We start from the raw sequence: 16,462 nt of genomic DNA, 5'->3' as shown, positions 1-16,462 counted from the left end.
TTTATCATACAATTCTTATTTAACTAAACAGTTAAGATTTAAAAAGGACATATTCTAACCTCAGTTTCATTTTAGAAATCAATAAAAGTTTAGAAAAAGTCTAATAATTTCTTCAAGATTACTAGCAGAAGAATTAGGCTTATAAGTGCAGTTCTGATTTCTACTTAGTACTTTTCCCACTGCAGATACACCCAAGTTACTTATTAAATAGATGCTCAGCAGAAGGACAACTTCCAAAGAGGTGTCAGTTACATTTAGCATCCCAAATAGAAGCACTTAGGAAGCTGGCTTCATCCTTAATTACCCTATCAATAACTGGCCAGGCAAATGGTCACTATTTCTAAACAGAAAGCAAAGTTACCTTTCAACATTTCTAAATTCCTTACATCCAACCATCAGCAGATCACACCATACATGTGAGATGCCATGTATCCGACAACTTTTTGCACTCTGTAATTCTTATTATACTGCTGTATATTATTACCATCACCGGTATAAATCAACTTATGTATTACTTCTGCCTAGTCTTTACTCTTAAGCCCTCTTAATTCTCCAAACAGTTGTATAAGAAAGATTTTAATAACCTATACAACAGCATGTCACCGTCTTGTTTAGACCATAACTGGCTTTCTACCATGCATATAATTAAGAACCAAGCCATTCTGCCACAGCTTCAAGGTCGGGCATGATGGCTCCTGACTGACTCTTCATCTTATACTGTTCCCATTCACTTACACGTCTCCATTCACAGCAGATTTCAACAGTATCTTTACTCTGGAAACTGGTAAAAGATGTCTTACTGCCTATTTAAAATCAAGTTTCACTGGACTCCCATCCTAAACATTCATCTATATATGGTATACTGCTGCTCTGTGCTTCTGAAAAGCTAAGGAGTATGACAGAGACAGGCTCAGAAAAACAAAAATACATCTGATTTTATACAGAAAAACATGCTGAAGCATTCTCTTCGCCCAGAGTGCTCTTCAACCCTCTCTTCTTTTGAGGGTCGGCTCATCTTAAGTCCCAGGCTAAACATTACCACTTCTTCTAATTAGCCCTAACTCTCATTATTTTTCCTCTATAGTGCTTTTACTGTATTTTTAAAACCAAGCATGCTTACTCCATGAGTAGTGATCAGGTATGCTCTGTTTACTAATATATTCCTAACACTCAACTCAGAGCTTAGCAATTAAGAAATATACAGTATACTGAATTCTGTAACAATAAGCTATAAAGATACTTCTAAGGCACTCACAAACTAGTATGTAAAACTCCTTAAATATAGAAAGTATCAAGAATTTTTTTAGCCATACTTTCTTTTCTTTGAAAGGTGAGAAAACAAATCTGTGGAAAACTGAAGTTTACATGCTTACTAAAATCAGACAGTATTTTTCTTATGGGAAGACACAAAGACCTCATACCCATGTTCTGCTTTGTGTTCTCAAGTATTTCACTAATTGGGGGGGGGGGGTTTCTTGGTTTCCTAACAGGAAATAGCACTTGGATTATTTGAACCTTTTTTCAATTTTGGGAAATTACTTAGACTAATAAATCAGCTACTTTATCCTATGTCTTCTCTACAACATCTCTTCATCTACCTTCATTATCTGTACTGCTCTAGCAAAAAACATATCAAAGTGTTCATTATTTTCATCTCAAAACCGAAGCACTAAAAAGTACATCCATGTAAAAATTCAATTTCCTTTTAAATACTCAATCTGAAAAGATAGCTTTTGGTTAGACAATGGCACTGTCTGTCTGTCTGTCTGTCTGTCTGTCTGTCTGTCTACCTTCCTATTTATCTTACTGATATATTATATAGATAGTTCAGGTAATTATAGGCAGTAAGAAAACGCAATGCAATGGTAGGTGATTCTGGTTTCCATGCAGAATATACTTATGTACACTATTATATCATACTTAACATTGCTGAAAAACTTATCCACTGAAGCAGCTGATATTTCCCATATCCAGAGACAAGCATTCTGAGCTACTGTATACTTGCCTCTTAGTTCTCCTTGGTAGTGGCCTGTTCATATAGTAACACTGTTTGCTGCTATTACCTTTTTTCCCGTAAGAATAAAAATGAATATAAATAGAAAAGACAAAATTGAAAGAAAGCACAGATACTAGCAGGGATTCAAATCTAATTCATCTGAAACAGATGTGCAGAGCAGTATACCTCCTCATTTAAAACAGCTTGTTACATGTGTTGGGGGAAATAAAAACAGCATTTCAGGTGCTAGAGACATATTAGAGATTATGCACAAGAAAATCAGAATTTATTGTGTATACTTTAAGTTTTAGAATAATCAACTTGAATGAGCGTTAAGAACATACTGAGGGTAGGGCCCTCTTGTACATGAATCATAATCTGTCTCTGCCATATGAAGAAATAGAAAGGAAGAAGCTATGCTCAAACCAGGCCAACAGCTCTCCTCAGGAAACCAATCTATGGCTATCTTGCTCTTGGACTATATAGCATCTAGAGCTGTGAAGAACTGTTGTTCAAGTCATCTGGGCTGTAATATTTGTGGTGGCAACCCAATATGAGACAACAGTTATGGGACTACATAAACCTAAACTCTTTTAACACTTTTCATGGCACTATTATTCTTATGACTTTATTATGTACTTAAATCACATTTCAGATTCCAAATATTATTCACTTAAACACTGACCTCACTTCTCATCTCCTTACTTCTTCCATGAGCCAATTTTCACCAACACATGTCTGTAGATTTTTTTCTGAGCCTACGCCCAAGTTACAAAGCATTGTTTAAAATAATAGTAATACTACCAAATTACACCTTCTAACCAACTCCTAGTAAAATCCTTCACCAACTCTTTAGTGTAGTCTCCACAAGGACCACATCAAGTATCTTCTTATATTTTCTTCTCTTCCCCTGCCCACTCTCCCTCTGGAGAAAGGATTTCTCTGTCCTGGACTTGCTTTTTAGACCAGGCTAGCCTTGAACTCACAGAGAGGCACTTGCCTCTGCCTCCCCAGGTGCTGGGATTACAGGCACATGCCAGTGTGTCTGGCAAAGATGATCTATTTATTTTTAAATTTTATGCACATTGGTATTCTTCCTGCTTACATGTGTGAGGGGTGCCAGATCCCCTGGAACCAGAGTTAAAACAGTTATAAGTTGCCATGTGAATGCTGGGAACTGAACCTAGGTCCTTCGGAAAAACAGCCAATGCTCTTAACCCCTGAGCCATCTCTCCAGGCCCTCTTCTCTTGTTTTCAAAAGACATTATTTAATTCTTATATTCAACTAACCTGAAAGCCCACCTACTAGGGGAAGGTCTAACACATAGTAAATACAAAAGAAAGTTATGATCAGTATTATCATCATTATTCCCTGACAAATGTGAACACAACTTTCTTAGATCTCTCCATGATTCTTGATCCCACATACAAAAACTCCAGTATTCCAATCGTCCACTATTCAGTAGCTTTAGGCAAACACTCCACTCTGCTCTTTCCTTTAATGTCTAACCTCTTGAATCTTCCTTATTTACAGCAACTACCTGTAAATTTCCTGCTCAACACTCATCCCCTGACTCTGGTCATTTCACTCTCTGAATATAATGCTTACTGCTCGGGACACACTACCAAATACAAATATCCACATCTAGTTCTGAGTTTGCAAGTGTATCTACAAATATGTACTTGTATTTAAGATCTTATGACTCACAGGTAAAATGACTTCTAAGGTATTTTCCAATGATTAAAAACTGTCAAAAGCAAACAGAAAACAAAACTAAAATAAAACTAACCGCCCCTCTTTACTTGCTACAAATTATTCTCTATTCTGTTTCACTGTACTCCTACTGGGTGTACCACAATTTTCCTAGCAAACTAATTTTGCCTGTCTTATTTCCATTCACTCATTTCTAGTATTTTTATTCAGGTCTTTCAAGGCTTTCTTCAGGTTCTAATAAAGACTCTCCCAATTCTACATCTAATATCTCTTTCTTGTATTAGTAATCTCCAAATACTGTTATACTGTCACCAACTTGTACCTCTTAAATCCTTCCACTTTTTAATTCAATTCCTTAGAGATGCATTCAGATTTCCTTAATTTTTTCCCATGTTCTTTGCCATATAATAATAAATAATCCTATAATTATCACACTTTCCAACATCCCCGTTTCCCCTAAGAGTTGTTCTCTTAAAAACTATATACTATTTACTATACTCGAGTGCCTCCCACAGTGTTCAGATACATCTCCTAATCTTTTCTTTAAAATTTTGGTTACTAAATTCTTCCTTTCTCATGAAATCTTAAAGCTCAGGGTAATTTTTCCCACACATAATCCGTAAACTACTATCACCTACATTTGCCACTTAATGCACAGGGTTTCACATTATTACTAAAAGTGTATCATCTCTCACATGACAGTAAAAACAACCCCAGGAAGGGATAGTATACTCTATTTCTGTGCATCTGTTGCATTTTTCATTAATTGGAAAGCAAGCAAGTAGGGGTAGTTAACAAAAAGTTGACTGCACAATGAACATAATTTTCTTAATGTCATGAAATACTAAACTACCTAGCTCATGTAATCTCTCCACTCCACCTTCCAGAGAAAGACATTCCAGAAGACAGACAGGAACAGAAAGCTGCTATTTTGCAGCCCTACAGTGATGACTCATCAAAGAACCATCAATGAATGCTGAAACCACCACATGGAAGTTTCTACAGGAATAGGACATTCATACAGTATCAAAATATCACTGAACAGATTACTTAGGAATTACAAAGGGAAAAATGGTACCTTTACAGTGAAGAAATCTGGCGGACACCAAGTGATCAAAGTTAACATCACCAATAATGGAATAAACTGACAGCATGTGCCTCCTGATGTGATGCACTGAGGACACAACATCACTTATGTATTATTCCTGCCAAAAATGCACAACCTGAAACTAGTCATGAGGAAACAATCAGACAAACCAAAAACTGAGGGACAATCTATAAATCAACTGACCTACAGCCTTCAAAAATGCCAATGCGCAGACAGACGAAGTCTGAGGAACTTAGTATGTGATCCTGGATTGGATCATAGATCAGAAAAAAAATTACACCAGAGACATCACTGCTATAAAGAACAACCAGTGAAGCTGAATGTAATGGTAGCATGGGACTACACTATCATTATTAAAGTGTCTAGTTTTCTTCGTACCACTTTGTATATATAAGAGAACTTCCATATTCATAAGAGAAATGAAACCAAATAATTTAAGGTAAATGAAATGTAAACCTTCTTCTCTAATAGTTCAATAACAATTACAATAAATAAAAATTAGTGATACAATGATTTGCAAAAAAAAAGGTAGCAAAATATATAGGTTAAAAATATAAGATCATTTTACTATTCATAAAACATTTCTGACTTTTCCCCAAAAAATATTCAAGAAATGAATATTACCTAAAAAGTATCAATGAATGTATGATATGTCATATTATATTTGGCAATCATTTTGACAAGCAAGACATTATAGTAAGGATATTTCATAAATGAAATTCTTTAAAGATTTCATATTTGCCACAAAACTTAACTAAACTGAGTAGTCTATTTTAACTAGTAAAAAATCTTAAGAGAATACTTTAAAATAATAATATAGTTTTCAAATACACAGAAGAGAAAGCTTAAAAGGCTGGTTAAAGAAAAATATGTATCTATAATTAGCATTTAATAAATAAGCATTTATAAGTCACTTAAATGTTTGCTTCATTAATTATGAAGCAATTCATCACAGACCACAAACTTCATCTCAACTATCATAAATTGTGATTTAGCCAATTATAGGTTTTCAGTAAGGTTTTACACTACAGTGACATGTTAAATAGAGGCTTCCTGTAGCCTTGAATAGAATGTTCTGGTAAAAATACAACAATGTAAGATTTCTCCATAGTTAAAATTGTATTAGCAACAGTCCTTTAAATTGGATACCTTATTTATGAGATGTTCAGTAACAACTTCTCTTAGTCCAGTGTAGAGCTTTTCTCCATGTTTATGCAAAACCATTGTATATGCATTTCTATAGAGCTCCTCAAAACTAAGACCACTGTTATTCTTACGCTGGATTTCTTGAATTGCATTTTTCAGAAGGTCCCAAATGCTGTTTACATATTTTTCATCCATGGTCATCTGCAATATCCAAGAGAGAGAAGGGAAAAAAGGTTGAAAATATTTCTACATTTGTTCATATCATAAAAATTTGACTATGACTACAAACGTGCATCATTTATAGGGATATTGACTGTTTTATTTTAGCAAAATCAGGGATACATCAGAAGTTGCTTGAGCAAACAGAAACATTCTTATTCAATCCTTTAAAACCTCCTCCTCTATAAGCATACTAAAACTCTCTAAACTCACAATGATTTATGTATCTACAAGTCATGTAACCCTTCTATCAAGGTACTTGAGAAATAAAAACTGTGAGACACTGTCCTAACCAACCATATCCACCAACATTTTTGGCTATATGCCAATATTATCTGTTAAATCTTACACTCCAAGTACAGTACAGTACAGGAATCAGAAAAACACAGGATGTCAGGCCCCATACCCCAGGTCTACAGAAAAAAAGCCTGCAATTCTAGATAAAATGTAAGCAGAATAAAGTCTTTCATGCCAAGTCACCTACTGAAGAATATCTTTTTTGATAATCACCTTTGTCACCATCAGTGATTTTCCCTCTCTATGAAATCATTCCTATTTACATCCAAAATTAATACCTTTCCATCTTAAAAACAAGTCTTCACAATCCTTTTATTACAATTTCTTTCCATTTACAGTGAAATAATTAAAGTGCAGGTGATTGAAATAGTTACATTGACTGTCTTCAAGTTTCACTTTGCCATTTTATCTTTTATCCACCTATTTCACTGGAACTAATTCCTAAAAAGTCGCAAGTAACTTCTACATTCATAAATCTAATGGTCAAAGCTCCAATTCAGCAGTATTTTGAAAGCTTACTAAATCTATTGTTTACAACAAAAACTTCACTTGCTTTCTAAGTGCTATATAGCCATCTATTTTTCTTCCCATTTCACTGGTTCATATTTGTCAGTCTGCTTCTGGCTCTAAATCACCATCTCTAATCCTAAATTCACATTTTAGAGACCTCATGTATTTCTATAACTTTAAGCTACTCCCCAATGTTCTATGTCCCATCTGGCCCTGCCTTTTGCACACTAATGATATTCCTAGCTGCCTACTCAATTTCCCCACCTGAATGCCTAAGCATCTCACACTTCTCGTTCTCATCTTTTCCCCACTTTCCACTTGTCCTGCAGTCTTTTCCAGCTGAACAAATGTCTACTTCTTCCTTCCAGGTGCTAAGGACAAACATCTTATAATCATCCTTAGCTATTCCCTCACATCAATTCCAACCCAAAACACAAATCTTGTTCTCCACCTTCAAAACACAAGCAGAGGACACCCCCTTCACATTAGTTCTATTAATGCAGTCATGGTAAAACCATCATCTCTCAAATAGTTCTAACAGCTACATCACAATTCTTGGCCTGCCTCCAGAAAGTGAGCTCCTGAAAACATAAATCAAATCATGTCATTATCTATTCACAACCCTCAGATGACTTTTTCTTTTCCCTGGAGTTACAGTCAAATGCTTGCAAAGTTCTTCTACAGAGATCTGTCTGATCTTACTCAACTTCATCTTCTCCCTTTGTCCACACCCACTTCCCAATGTGGAATTCTTTGGAATACATAATAAATAAACTCATTTTAGGTTTTGTGCTTCCTACCTTTTCTGTCTGGAATGTTTCTCCCTCAGACATATCTGAATCTCTCAAATCTGTCAACTGACAAAGAAATGCTAAGTGGCCATCCTATTGACAATAGCAGGCTCCACTCACTACGGACCCCCAAATCTACCCCTATTATTTTTCTTTTTCTGGTGTCTCTAAGTTAAATGTTAGCTTCACGAAGGTAGAAAAAAAAGTAAATAGCCACCTAAGTAATACTTGGTACAGAGTAGGTATTTGTAGCTGCTGACTGAGTGATCTTTCTGCTAATACTTGAGCAAGGAGGTCCTTGCTCAATGGTCAACACCATTCTGGCATAACTGGGTAAGAGTTACTGAGTTAGTGGAATTCAGTCCAAGTCATGTTTATGCAAAAAAGTGTGAGAAAGTATGTATAGAAAACAATTATTTTGCTTACCCTAGCTGTAAAATAGCAGCTCAACTGAATCAAAGGATCCTTAAACAGTTAACTGAAGCTCAGTATAACAATTCTAGCCTGTTAGAGTAAACTACAAAATGAGATGCACTAATACAGTGCCTTCCTTCCATCCACCAAATCCCTCTCACATCTGAGAGCTACTAGACACTTAAAGGGAATCTACCTCTATACCTACATTACTTTTTAAATCAGATATCCTGCCTGACAAAATAGCATGTCTGTAAAATGTAAAGGTGTGGCACATACACAAAAAGATACAAATAAAAAAAGATACAGAAGATGATGGCTTCAAATACTTTATTCATATATAATTAGGTTTTAGTCTATTGCTGTCTGTCAACACTGTAATAACACAGAGATCTCATGACATTAAATAGTAAGCATACAAAAAAAGAAAAATATTTAACTTATTAACTCTAAAAATAGCTATATCACAAAATGTCTGTCAAAAGATCTTTTCAGGCTCTTTACTATCCAACATAAGCTAGACCAAGCACAAAGGCATCACTACATAGCACAAAGTACTAAAATGATTTCTAATATCACCTAAGCACTCTCACACTATTACGACAAACTATTTTTAAAATTTATATATTTAAGAGTTGTTTTACAAGCCAGTATCATAAGTAGAATTTTCTATGCCCATGCGTTATAAATAAAGTAGTGACTGGGGGCAGAGGACAAACATGTTACTTTTATTGATTAAGAAAAATTTAACAATCAAATAAAAATAAACACAAAGAAATTACAAAGTTTACCCCAAATCACCAAGTACTACAAAATCCAAAGCACTGGATTCACCTTACATTTCATATGGTAGAGTAAATCAGACTGTGAGTCACTCACTGACTGACTATATCAACACATACTATCCACACATACGGTTCAGATTCTAGATTGGTTGCAAAAAAGTCTGAAGTTTCCCAAAACTGCATGTAATATTTTGCAGAACCTCTTCCACCCCTTCCTAGCCTGTGTTTTATTTTCTACCCTCTCTTTTCTTAATCTGACTCTTTACATGATCTGAACCCAGGCAGGTACTACACTCTTCTGATTTTTCCTCCCGGCCACAACAAAATTCAACATTTGTCTACACCTCTTCCCTAACACTTAGGGTCTACCAACCTCTAAAATCAACTATTATTTTGTTCCACTTCTTCCACCTGACCACAGGAATCCTAAAGGACTTGTGTTTCTCCAGTGTCACTTCAGTGGTAATAAACCAATGACTGTCATTTTACCTTTTGCATTTTGAAAATGTGAACCAGTACTAGGCAGAAGGATAGCAGAAAAAATTAAATGGTTTTTCTGCAGCAATCAATCAAATTTTTAAAATATTCAAGTGTCTTTTTCAAACTGAAATAAAGAATAGTAAGGGACAAAACAATGGGTTCTAAAATCTCTTGTCAGGAACTATCTTCATACTTACTCATTTATCTTACCCACTAGAAAAGACTCCAGAAATCTGCTTACTCACTGCTTTCACTATTAAGTGTTAGTTGGGATGAACTAATGGACTGACTGAGCCATCTGGGAAAGGATCAACAAGCTATACCTTTCTTTCCCTAAGCAAAGAGGTCTAGGAACAAAACAAATACAACAGGCTATCAATATACATTCCTCCATGATTTATTCCTGGCATTAAGCACATCAATACTGACAAAATATTTTTTACCAATAAGCTTTGATCTCTCACTCAATACTCACTTCAACTTTAATCATAGGAATTCAGGCTAAACTTTACATAGGATGAGGGGGAAAAAAATCCCAAGGTTCTATTCTATACACATTTAAAAAAACCAAAAATCAAAACTGTAACTATCTAAATTATTCTAGCAGAACTTTAGCAGTCTCACTGCAAACACTTATATGCTTAAATTTGTTGTAACTACATGTAAGTCAGGAGTTTTGAGAACCAAGGTGGTTTTTTTTGGGGGGGGGGGTACATGTATCACACACATACACACACTTTAATTTAATGTCCTCTATGCAATTATAAATACATTCAGTGTCTTGCCTCAAGGAGGTCAAGCTATAAAAAATTATCTCAACAAGAAAAAAAATCACAATCTTTAAAGAAAAGATACATAATTATTTTTAGTTTATAATTCCCTCATTAGGCAGTATCAATAAAACTAACTACTGTCTTTTAAAAAGCTGTAACTGTTCATCTGCACTATTTCAAATGGCATAACCTCCAAAGACCTGAGTTTGAAAGGATGTCTATTACATATCTTGAAGGTGCTGCGGTTATTAAAAGCTTGGGTAGAACTACATCATTAAACAAGTTAAAATTAAGATGAAAAGAACTGTATTCTTTGCATTCACTATGTATAGAGAACAACATTTTAATGTTTTGTGAATAATCTTCTACCAGATTTTGGAATAAGGTGGGTGGGCAAAAAGGGTGAAAGTTTGAAATTCCAAGCAATTCATAATTGACACAACTAAGATAGATAGATAGATAGACAGATAGATAGATAGACAGACAGACAGACAGACAGACAGACAGACAGACAGACCGACCGACCGACCGACCGAGGCAGGCAAGCAGGCAGGCAGGCAGGCAGAAAGACAGACATCACAGAAAAATGTTTGAGTTTAATCGTAACCTTCACTCTCAATGAGACTTCCTTGGTATATTTTTCTGAGGAATCTATACTGTTACCAGCTCCAACAGACATACTGATTACTAATGCAGCTCTCGGATTTTAAACACCTCAGACTAATAAGGCAGTCTCTTTTCCACTGTTATCGTATGTCCTATGACATACATGCATATATGCACATGGCATAAGTAGGTGACATTAGCTAATATTTATAAAGGATGCTACTTGATGACAGGATCCAATGACATGGTATCAGCAATAACCACTTTACACCCCTCCCAAGCCCCCCTCCCCGCACTGACCACTTAAATAATGTTAACAATCAAAAACAGAGCCAAAGATCCAAGTTCTGAGGCAAACTACAGAGTAAAGGCACTGAATAAATAAGTTATTAAATTTACAAACTCTGCTTTCATTTATCTGTTTTTGGTGAAGAAATGGGAGAAAGTGTACAGAATAACAATTGAGAACATTGATGAAAGCACCCAGAACATAGCATTTGCTTAATAAATGTAAATTTGATTCTTCCTTTACTGAACAAGAGAGTGTTGCTTAGTGACTTTGAGTATAAAATGACTGACATTGGCTTAAATACTTTATTCTTTTAAGCGGAGTCCATTTAGAAATAAAAATGTGCTGGCATGCAAAAACTAAAACAACAAAAACACCTTAATAACTATGACATGAGGAAGAAAAAAGACTGAAAGGGGAAAAAAGTATTATCAATAAAGCACAGCAGCATGAAACAATTCCACCAAAGCACAAAATAAGATTATTTATACCCAACTTGCCTCTAATATCTTACAGGACGGCTACATCTGTAATAAAAAATGTCAAATCCACAGGAGGTTCAATTATGCCCAGTATTTCAATCTTCAACACAAGAGGATGCTCAGGTATCATTACATTGGACATGTTGAAAATTTGGAACTTACTTTTCAAAAACAGAAGATTAAGTTTCCATATTAGTCTACTGAAGCCCATTTGGTTAACAGATCTGACTTACAAATATTAATAATTTATTTCAATTATATCCTGAACAATTTTTATATATGAGAAACATTTCACAATCCAGTATGTCCATAGTAAGAGCCAAGTATATTCATGCTTAGAATCTGTTGAAAAATGGTTCCAAGAACCCTGGGGATACCAAAATTTGAGAAAGTACATTATCTTCCCAGGTACTTTTACGTCATTTCTGTATTATTTATAATATCAATGCAATATAAATGTTATACAAATAGCTGCTGCTATTCGTAGTTTAGGGACTACAAGTAAACTAAGTAGAGATGTACGAGGTCTTAGGTGACTAGACTCTCTTCCTCCTGAAGCACAGAGCTGGCCAGTATCTTACCAGTGGTGCTGTTTTCATTGTTGATGCAAAAAAGACAGAATCTCAAAGTAGTTTTTAGAGAAAAATGCATTGAATGCATGACTAAAATCTATTATTTCCATAATCTAAAATTAGTTGTTTTAATAACAGTGACATTATCGTTTTTTCCTTTAGCTGAAATCACTTTTTAAAAAACAAATAAAACCATTGAGATGTAACAAGAATAAATTAATAAAGGAGAAAAAGAATTAAAAAAAAAAACAAATAAAACAGCTTTTCCAAATAAAACCTCTAACTATAAGATATTACCGAATTGTAGCTACATTGGAGAGTCAATTATACATAAGCCAAAGGGAGAGAGGAAATACAAATATGGTGGTGTAATGCTTGGTCTTTGAATGCACTAATTGTAATAAGTTATGACAGTTAAAGACCCCACACATACATTTATTACAAAGATACACTGTGGAATCTTCTTAACCTTACCTAAAATGGTCAGTTCACAAACAAAGCATGCCAGAACTTAGCTAACTTCCACACTGTTTCATGAGAACTGAGCCATCATCAGTGGAATACAGCATCTCATTTTTAAGAAAAACTGAATTCTGAAATGTTAAATAATGTCTGCTGTGTAAGACAAAATGTTTCAGGAATTCCAAAGCACATAGGCATTACTTCCCAGATTTATATATAAAGCAACCCCCTTTCACTGTAATTTTTTAAAGAGCTAGAATGTGCCTAAGGTAAACGCTAAGTAAAAATCTCTCTCTTTATTTTACAAAATAGAAAACAGACTAGGTAGCTTAAAGACCACAAAACTATTAAGAGCAATGAACGAACCCCAGGTATCCTCCGACTGTACCATAATGAGATTTTTTCAATTAAGAAGTCCAGTGTTAACAATGAATTACTATGGCTACACATTTATTTTAGTCTGGTCCACAGAAACAAGTTTTGAACTAAAAACCAGGTGTTAGTAGTTGTTCAAGTAAGGTGCAAGTTCCTGGGTGAAATCACCTTATCTAGTCCTCAATGAAATTTCTCATCTGTAAAATTGATAACCAATGTTCCCTAAAGTCCTTGTTATGGCTTGCGTATCTGTGTCTGCGCCAAAGCTTTTAATTACCAATACTAAGAACCCAGGCTTAGAGGATGTAGGTTATAGGGGTGGTTCCCTCATGAGTAGAATTAGGTAACCTTCCCAAAAGGCTTAATGAAGAGAGGTAACCCACCTTGGCCCTCTGCTTCTGCCAAAAGAGGAAACAGTATTCCTCTCCTCTGGAGTATGTGGCATCAAAGTGTCATCTTGGGAACAATGAACAGCCTGCAACATCTGAACTTAAGAAAACCATGATCATGGACTTTCCAGCATCCAGAAGTATGAAAAAATAAATATATGTTCTTTATAAGTTGTCCAGTCTATGGTATGTTGTTTTAGTTACTGAGACAATTCTACCTAGATTCTTAAAATTAGGAGCTGGGGAGACGGCTCAGTCCAGAAAATGCATGAGGCCATGAGTCTGGATCCCCAGCAACCATGTAAAAGGCTGTGCATGGTGGTGCATACCTATAACCCCAGTGCTAGGAAGACAAAGATAGAGGTATGATTGGGCTGTAGGCAATCCCGTGGAGGATTTTATTAATTAGTGACTGATGGAGGAGGCCTGGGTTTGGGGTTCTGTAAGAAAGCAGGATGAATAAGCCATGAGGAACAACCTTTCCATGGCTTCTACATCAGCTCCGGCTTCCAGGTTCCTGCTCTGCTGTTTGAGCTTTTGTCCTGACTTCCGTTGATTATAACAGTGACATGAAAGTGTAAACCAAATAAACCCTTTCCTCCACAAATTGCTCTGGTGATGGTGTTTCATCACAGCAATAGTAACTCTAACCAAGACAGCCTGTCTCAGAAATAGTAAGTGGAAAAAAGACTGAAGCCAACTTGGACCTCAGGACTGCAGAAGAAAGCACACAAACATGCACTTGTTTGCTTGAACCCACAAACACAAGTGAGTGGGGTGGGGGAAGAGAAGGAGAAGGAGAATACAGTTAAATTTGACTAATTTAATTCATTTAAAAACTACACTTCATGCTTCACTTACATATACCAAGGGAAATATTGACTGACTCCAATCCTTGTGCTTTATTCTCATTTTGCTGTTTATTACAACTTAAGTATACGCTAAATCTTTTTTAGAAGTACTTAGACATATTAACTTCAAGGAATCCAGTTTTCCTAAGTATATACTTCAGATACACTGTACTGTGCCATATATACTGTATAAGCTCCAGGCCTCCTGAATCTGTCACCAGCCAGTAAATTCAACAACCTTAGAATTAGTTTTCCAACATATTTCTAATAAAAAAAAGTACATTATTCCAGAATCTAAAAAAAAAAAAATAACGTAAGTATGTAATCTAGTATACACAGCATTCATAGGATCAACCTGTACTCCATGGGCTGCATGCACACATGCTAGGGTACCTATGAACGTGACTCAACACTTCTACAAATCACAATACCACTGTTTTTTTGAGTCAAACACTTGGATATGAATCCTGGCTCGACTCTTTCCTATGTGTGCATGTAATACTACATATATTTTAGTTGGTCTCTCAGAACTCCAACTAGATTTAAAACAGGAGTAAAATATCTCAACTAAAATTTGTTTTCAGGATTTGGGATCAGTCAAAAAATTTTTAAAATATCCAGAATAAAACAGGTGTTCAACATTTAGCTGTTTACTAATCTTATGAAGTGACTCATCTTTATTGGAGATGGAAAAGTAACTGAACATAAAGAGGAAAACAGTGTTTATTATTACTTGGAGAGAATGTATCAGTATCAGAGGCTAAAGGTTCACTAAAAGTTAATCTTGTGTTTTCCAAAGAAGGTCCATTCTCCCTTTGAAGTTTTTGTTTACTTGCTCAGCCATAGCATTTCCCAGTTAAAGAGCAAGATAGGTCCAAGTCTTAAATGTAGCAAGTCAAATCAACAAGTTTTACTTAATTACTTCAGTTTTGGTTGGCTTTAGAAACATAAGCTATGCAGTAGTTTAGACTATAGGGCTAGTTCTCAATTTCCTATTATTACCCAGTTAGGCAATTAGGGCGCTGTCAAGTAAGCTGGTAATTAGTGATATTAAGGCAACGGTTAACCTTTTTAAGTGAAATCTATTACAGAATCCTGTATCAATGGCAATATGGAACCAGCTCTAAAAGACCAGAGGACAATTCTGAAAATGCCCCTTCTATCTCAAACCCCTCTAGTTCCCTGCAATCTGTGTCTGAATGTGACTACCCTACAGAAAAGACTTAAGCATTTTAAAATGAAAATTTTAGCTTTAGCAATTCTTTTAAATCTCCCAGTTACACCACTATTAGAAGCTAACTTTTATACTATACTATCTCATTAACTAATAATTTTCTGTGAAAAAACTGTCCTTAGCTGTGCCATATTAAATATGAAGAAATGACTAAAGAATATTGATTGTATTACTTCATTTACTGAATAGTGTCTACTCTGTGTTGTGTACTATTATAACTAGACTGATGAAAATCACTACAAAAAGACTTGATGGTTCCTCTAAAAGCTCCTAAATAAAGAGATATAGACCATTCTACCAAGAGTCTTGGTTACGATAACAAGATGAAATTGGTAATGAAGAATAAAAAAATGATGTTTCTCTCAGGCCATGGTGACACACGCCTTTAATCCCAGCCCTTGAGAGGCAGAGGCAGGCGGATCTCTGTGTTCAAGGCCAGCCTGGTCTGCAAAGGGAGCCCAGGACAGCTGGGGCTGTTACATAGAGAAATTCTGTCTTAAGAAACAAAAAAACCAAACAACAACAATTTCTTCTCAGTCATGTTCAAGAACATAAATTCAGAGATTGCTGAAGAACTTTCATCTCCTGACACAGGTTTTTCTAGTGTGTTTGTGGAGAAACAACTGTTAGATTTCTTGAGGGGAGGTAAAAGAATTCTTAATAGACCAAACACCAATGCACATAGACCAAAAATAAATAAATTATTTAAACCTGTTTTGAATACTGAGCAGGAAAGGTGAGGAGCTTACCAGCATGGTACACACACATGCTTCAAGTCACCGAATGTCTAGCTAAATTAGCGTCCACTATCTTTTAATTTTCTTTAGTATACCACAGCCTAGAAAACTTGAGCAATGAAAGCAAATAGGTGGCATCATCCAAGATGGTTTACTAATACTTCAGGAGTACATAAGCATTTTAAATTAAACAAATAAATATTCTGATGTGTAATGGATAAAAGACTTGAAC

General features: G+C 35.3%; 1 protein-coding gene across 4 annotated transcripts in view; it reads right to left on the bottom strand.

Moving 5' to 3' along the window:
- The window catches only part of CUL3 (cullin 3), a 75,638-nt gene that overhangs the window by 51,266 nt on the left and 7,910 nt on the right, over positions 1-16,462 (bottom strand). Inside the window, exons 2-3 of one of the 4 annotated variants that reach the window (XM_084780110.1) lie at positions 5,968-6,165; positions 4,789-4,884 (exon numbers count right to left, since the gene is read on the bottom strand). In XM_084780110.1, the coding sequence (XP_084636236.1) occupies positions 4,789-4,884; positions 5,968-6,165 (294 nt within the window). Of the gene's footprint in view, positions 1-4,788; positions 4,916-5,967; positions 6,166-16,462 lie in introns of those variants that run through there. The other 3 variants (XM_084780112.1, XM_084780113.1, XM_084780111.1) reach the window with 3 other exon arrangements.

The sequence above is a fragment of the Acomys minous genome (assembly GCF_964271855.1).
Source record: "Acomys minous genome assembly, chromosome: 4".
Lineage (NCBI taxonomy): Eukaryota > Metazoa > Chordata > Mammalia > Rodentia > Muridae > Acomys > Acomys minous.
The sequence above is the reverse complement of the archived record's forward strand: the minus strand, read 5'-3'. Positions and strand labels throughout refer to the sequence as shown.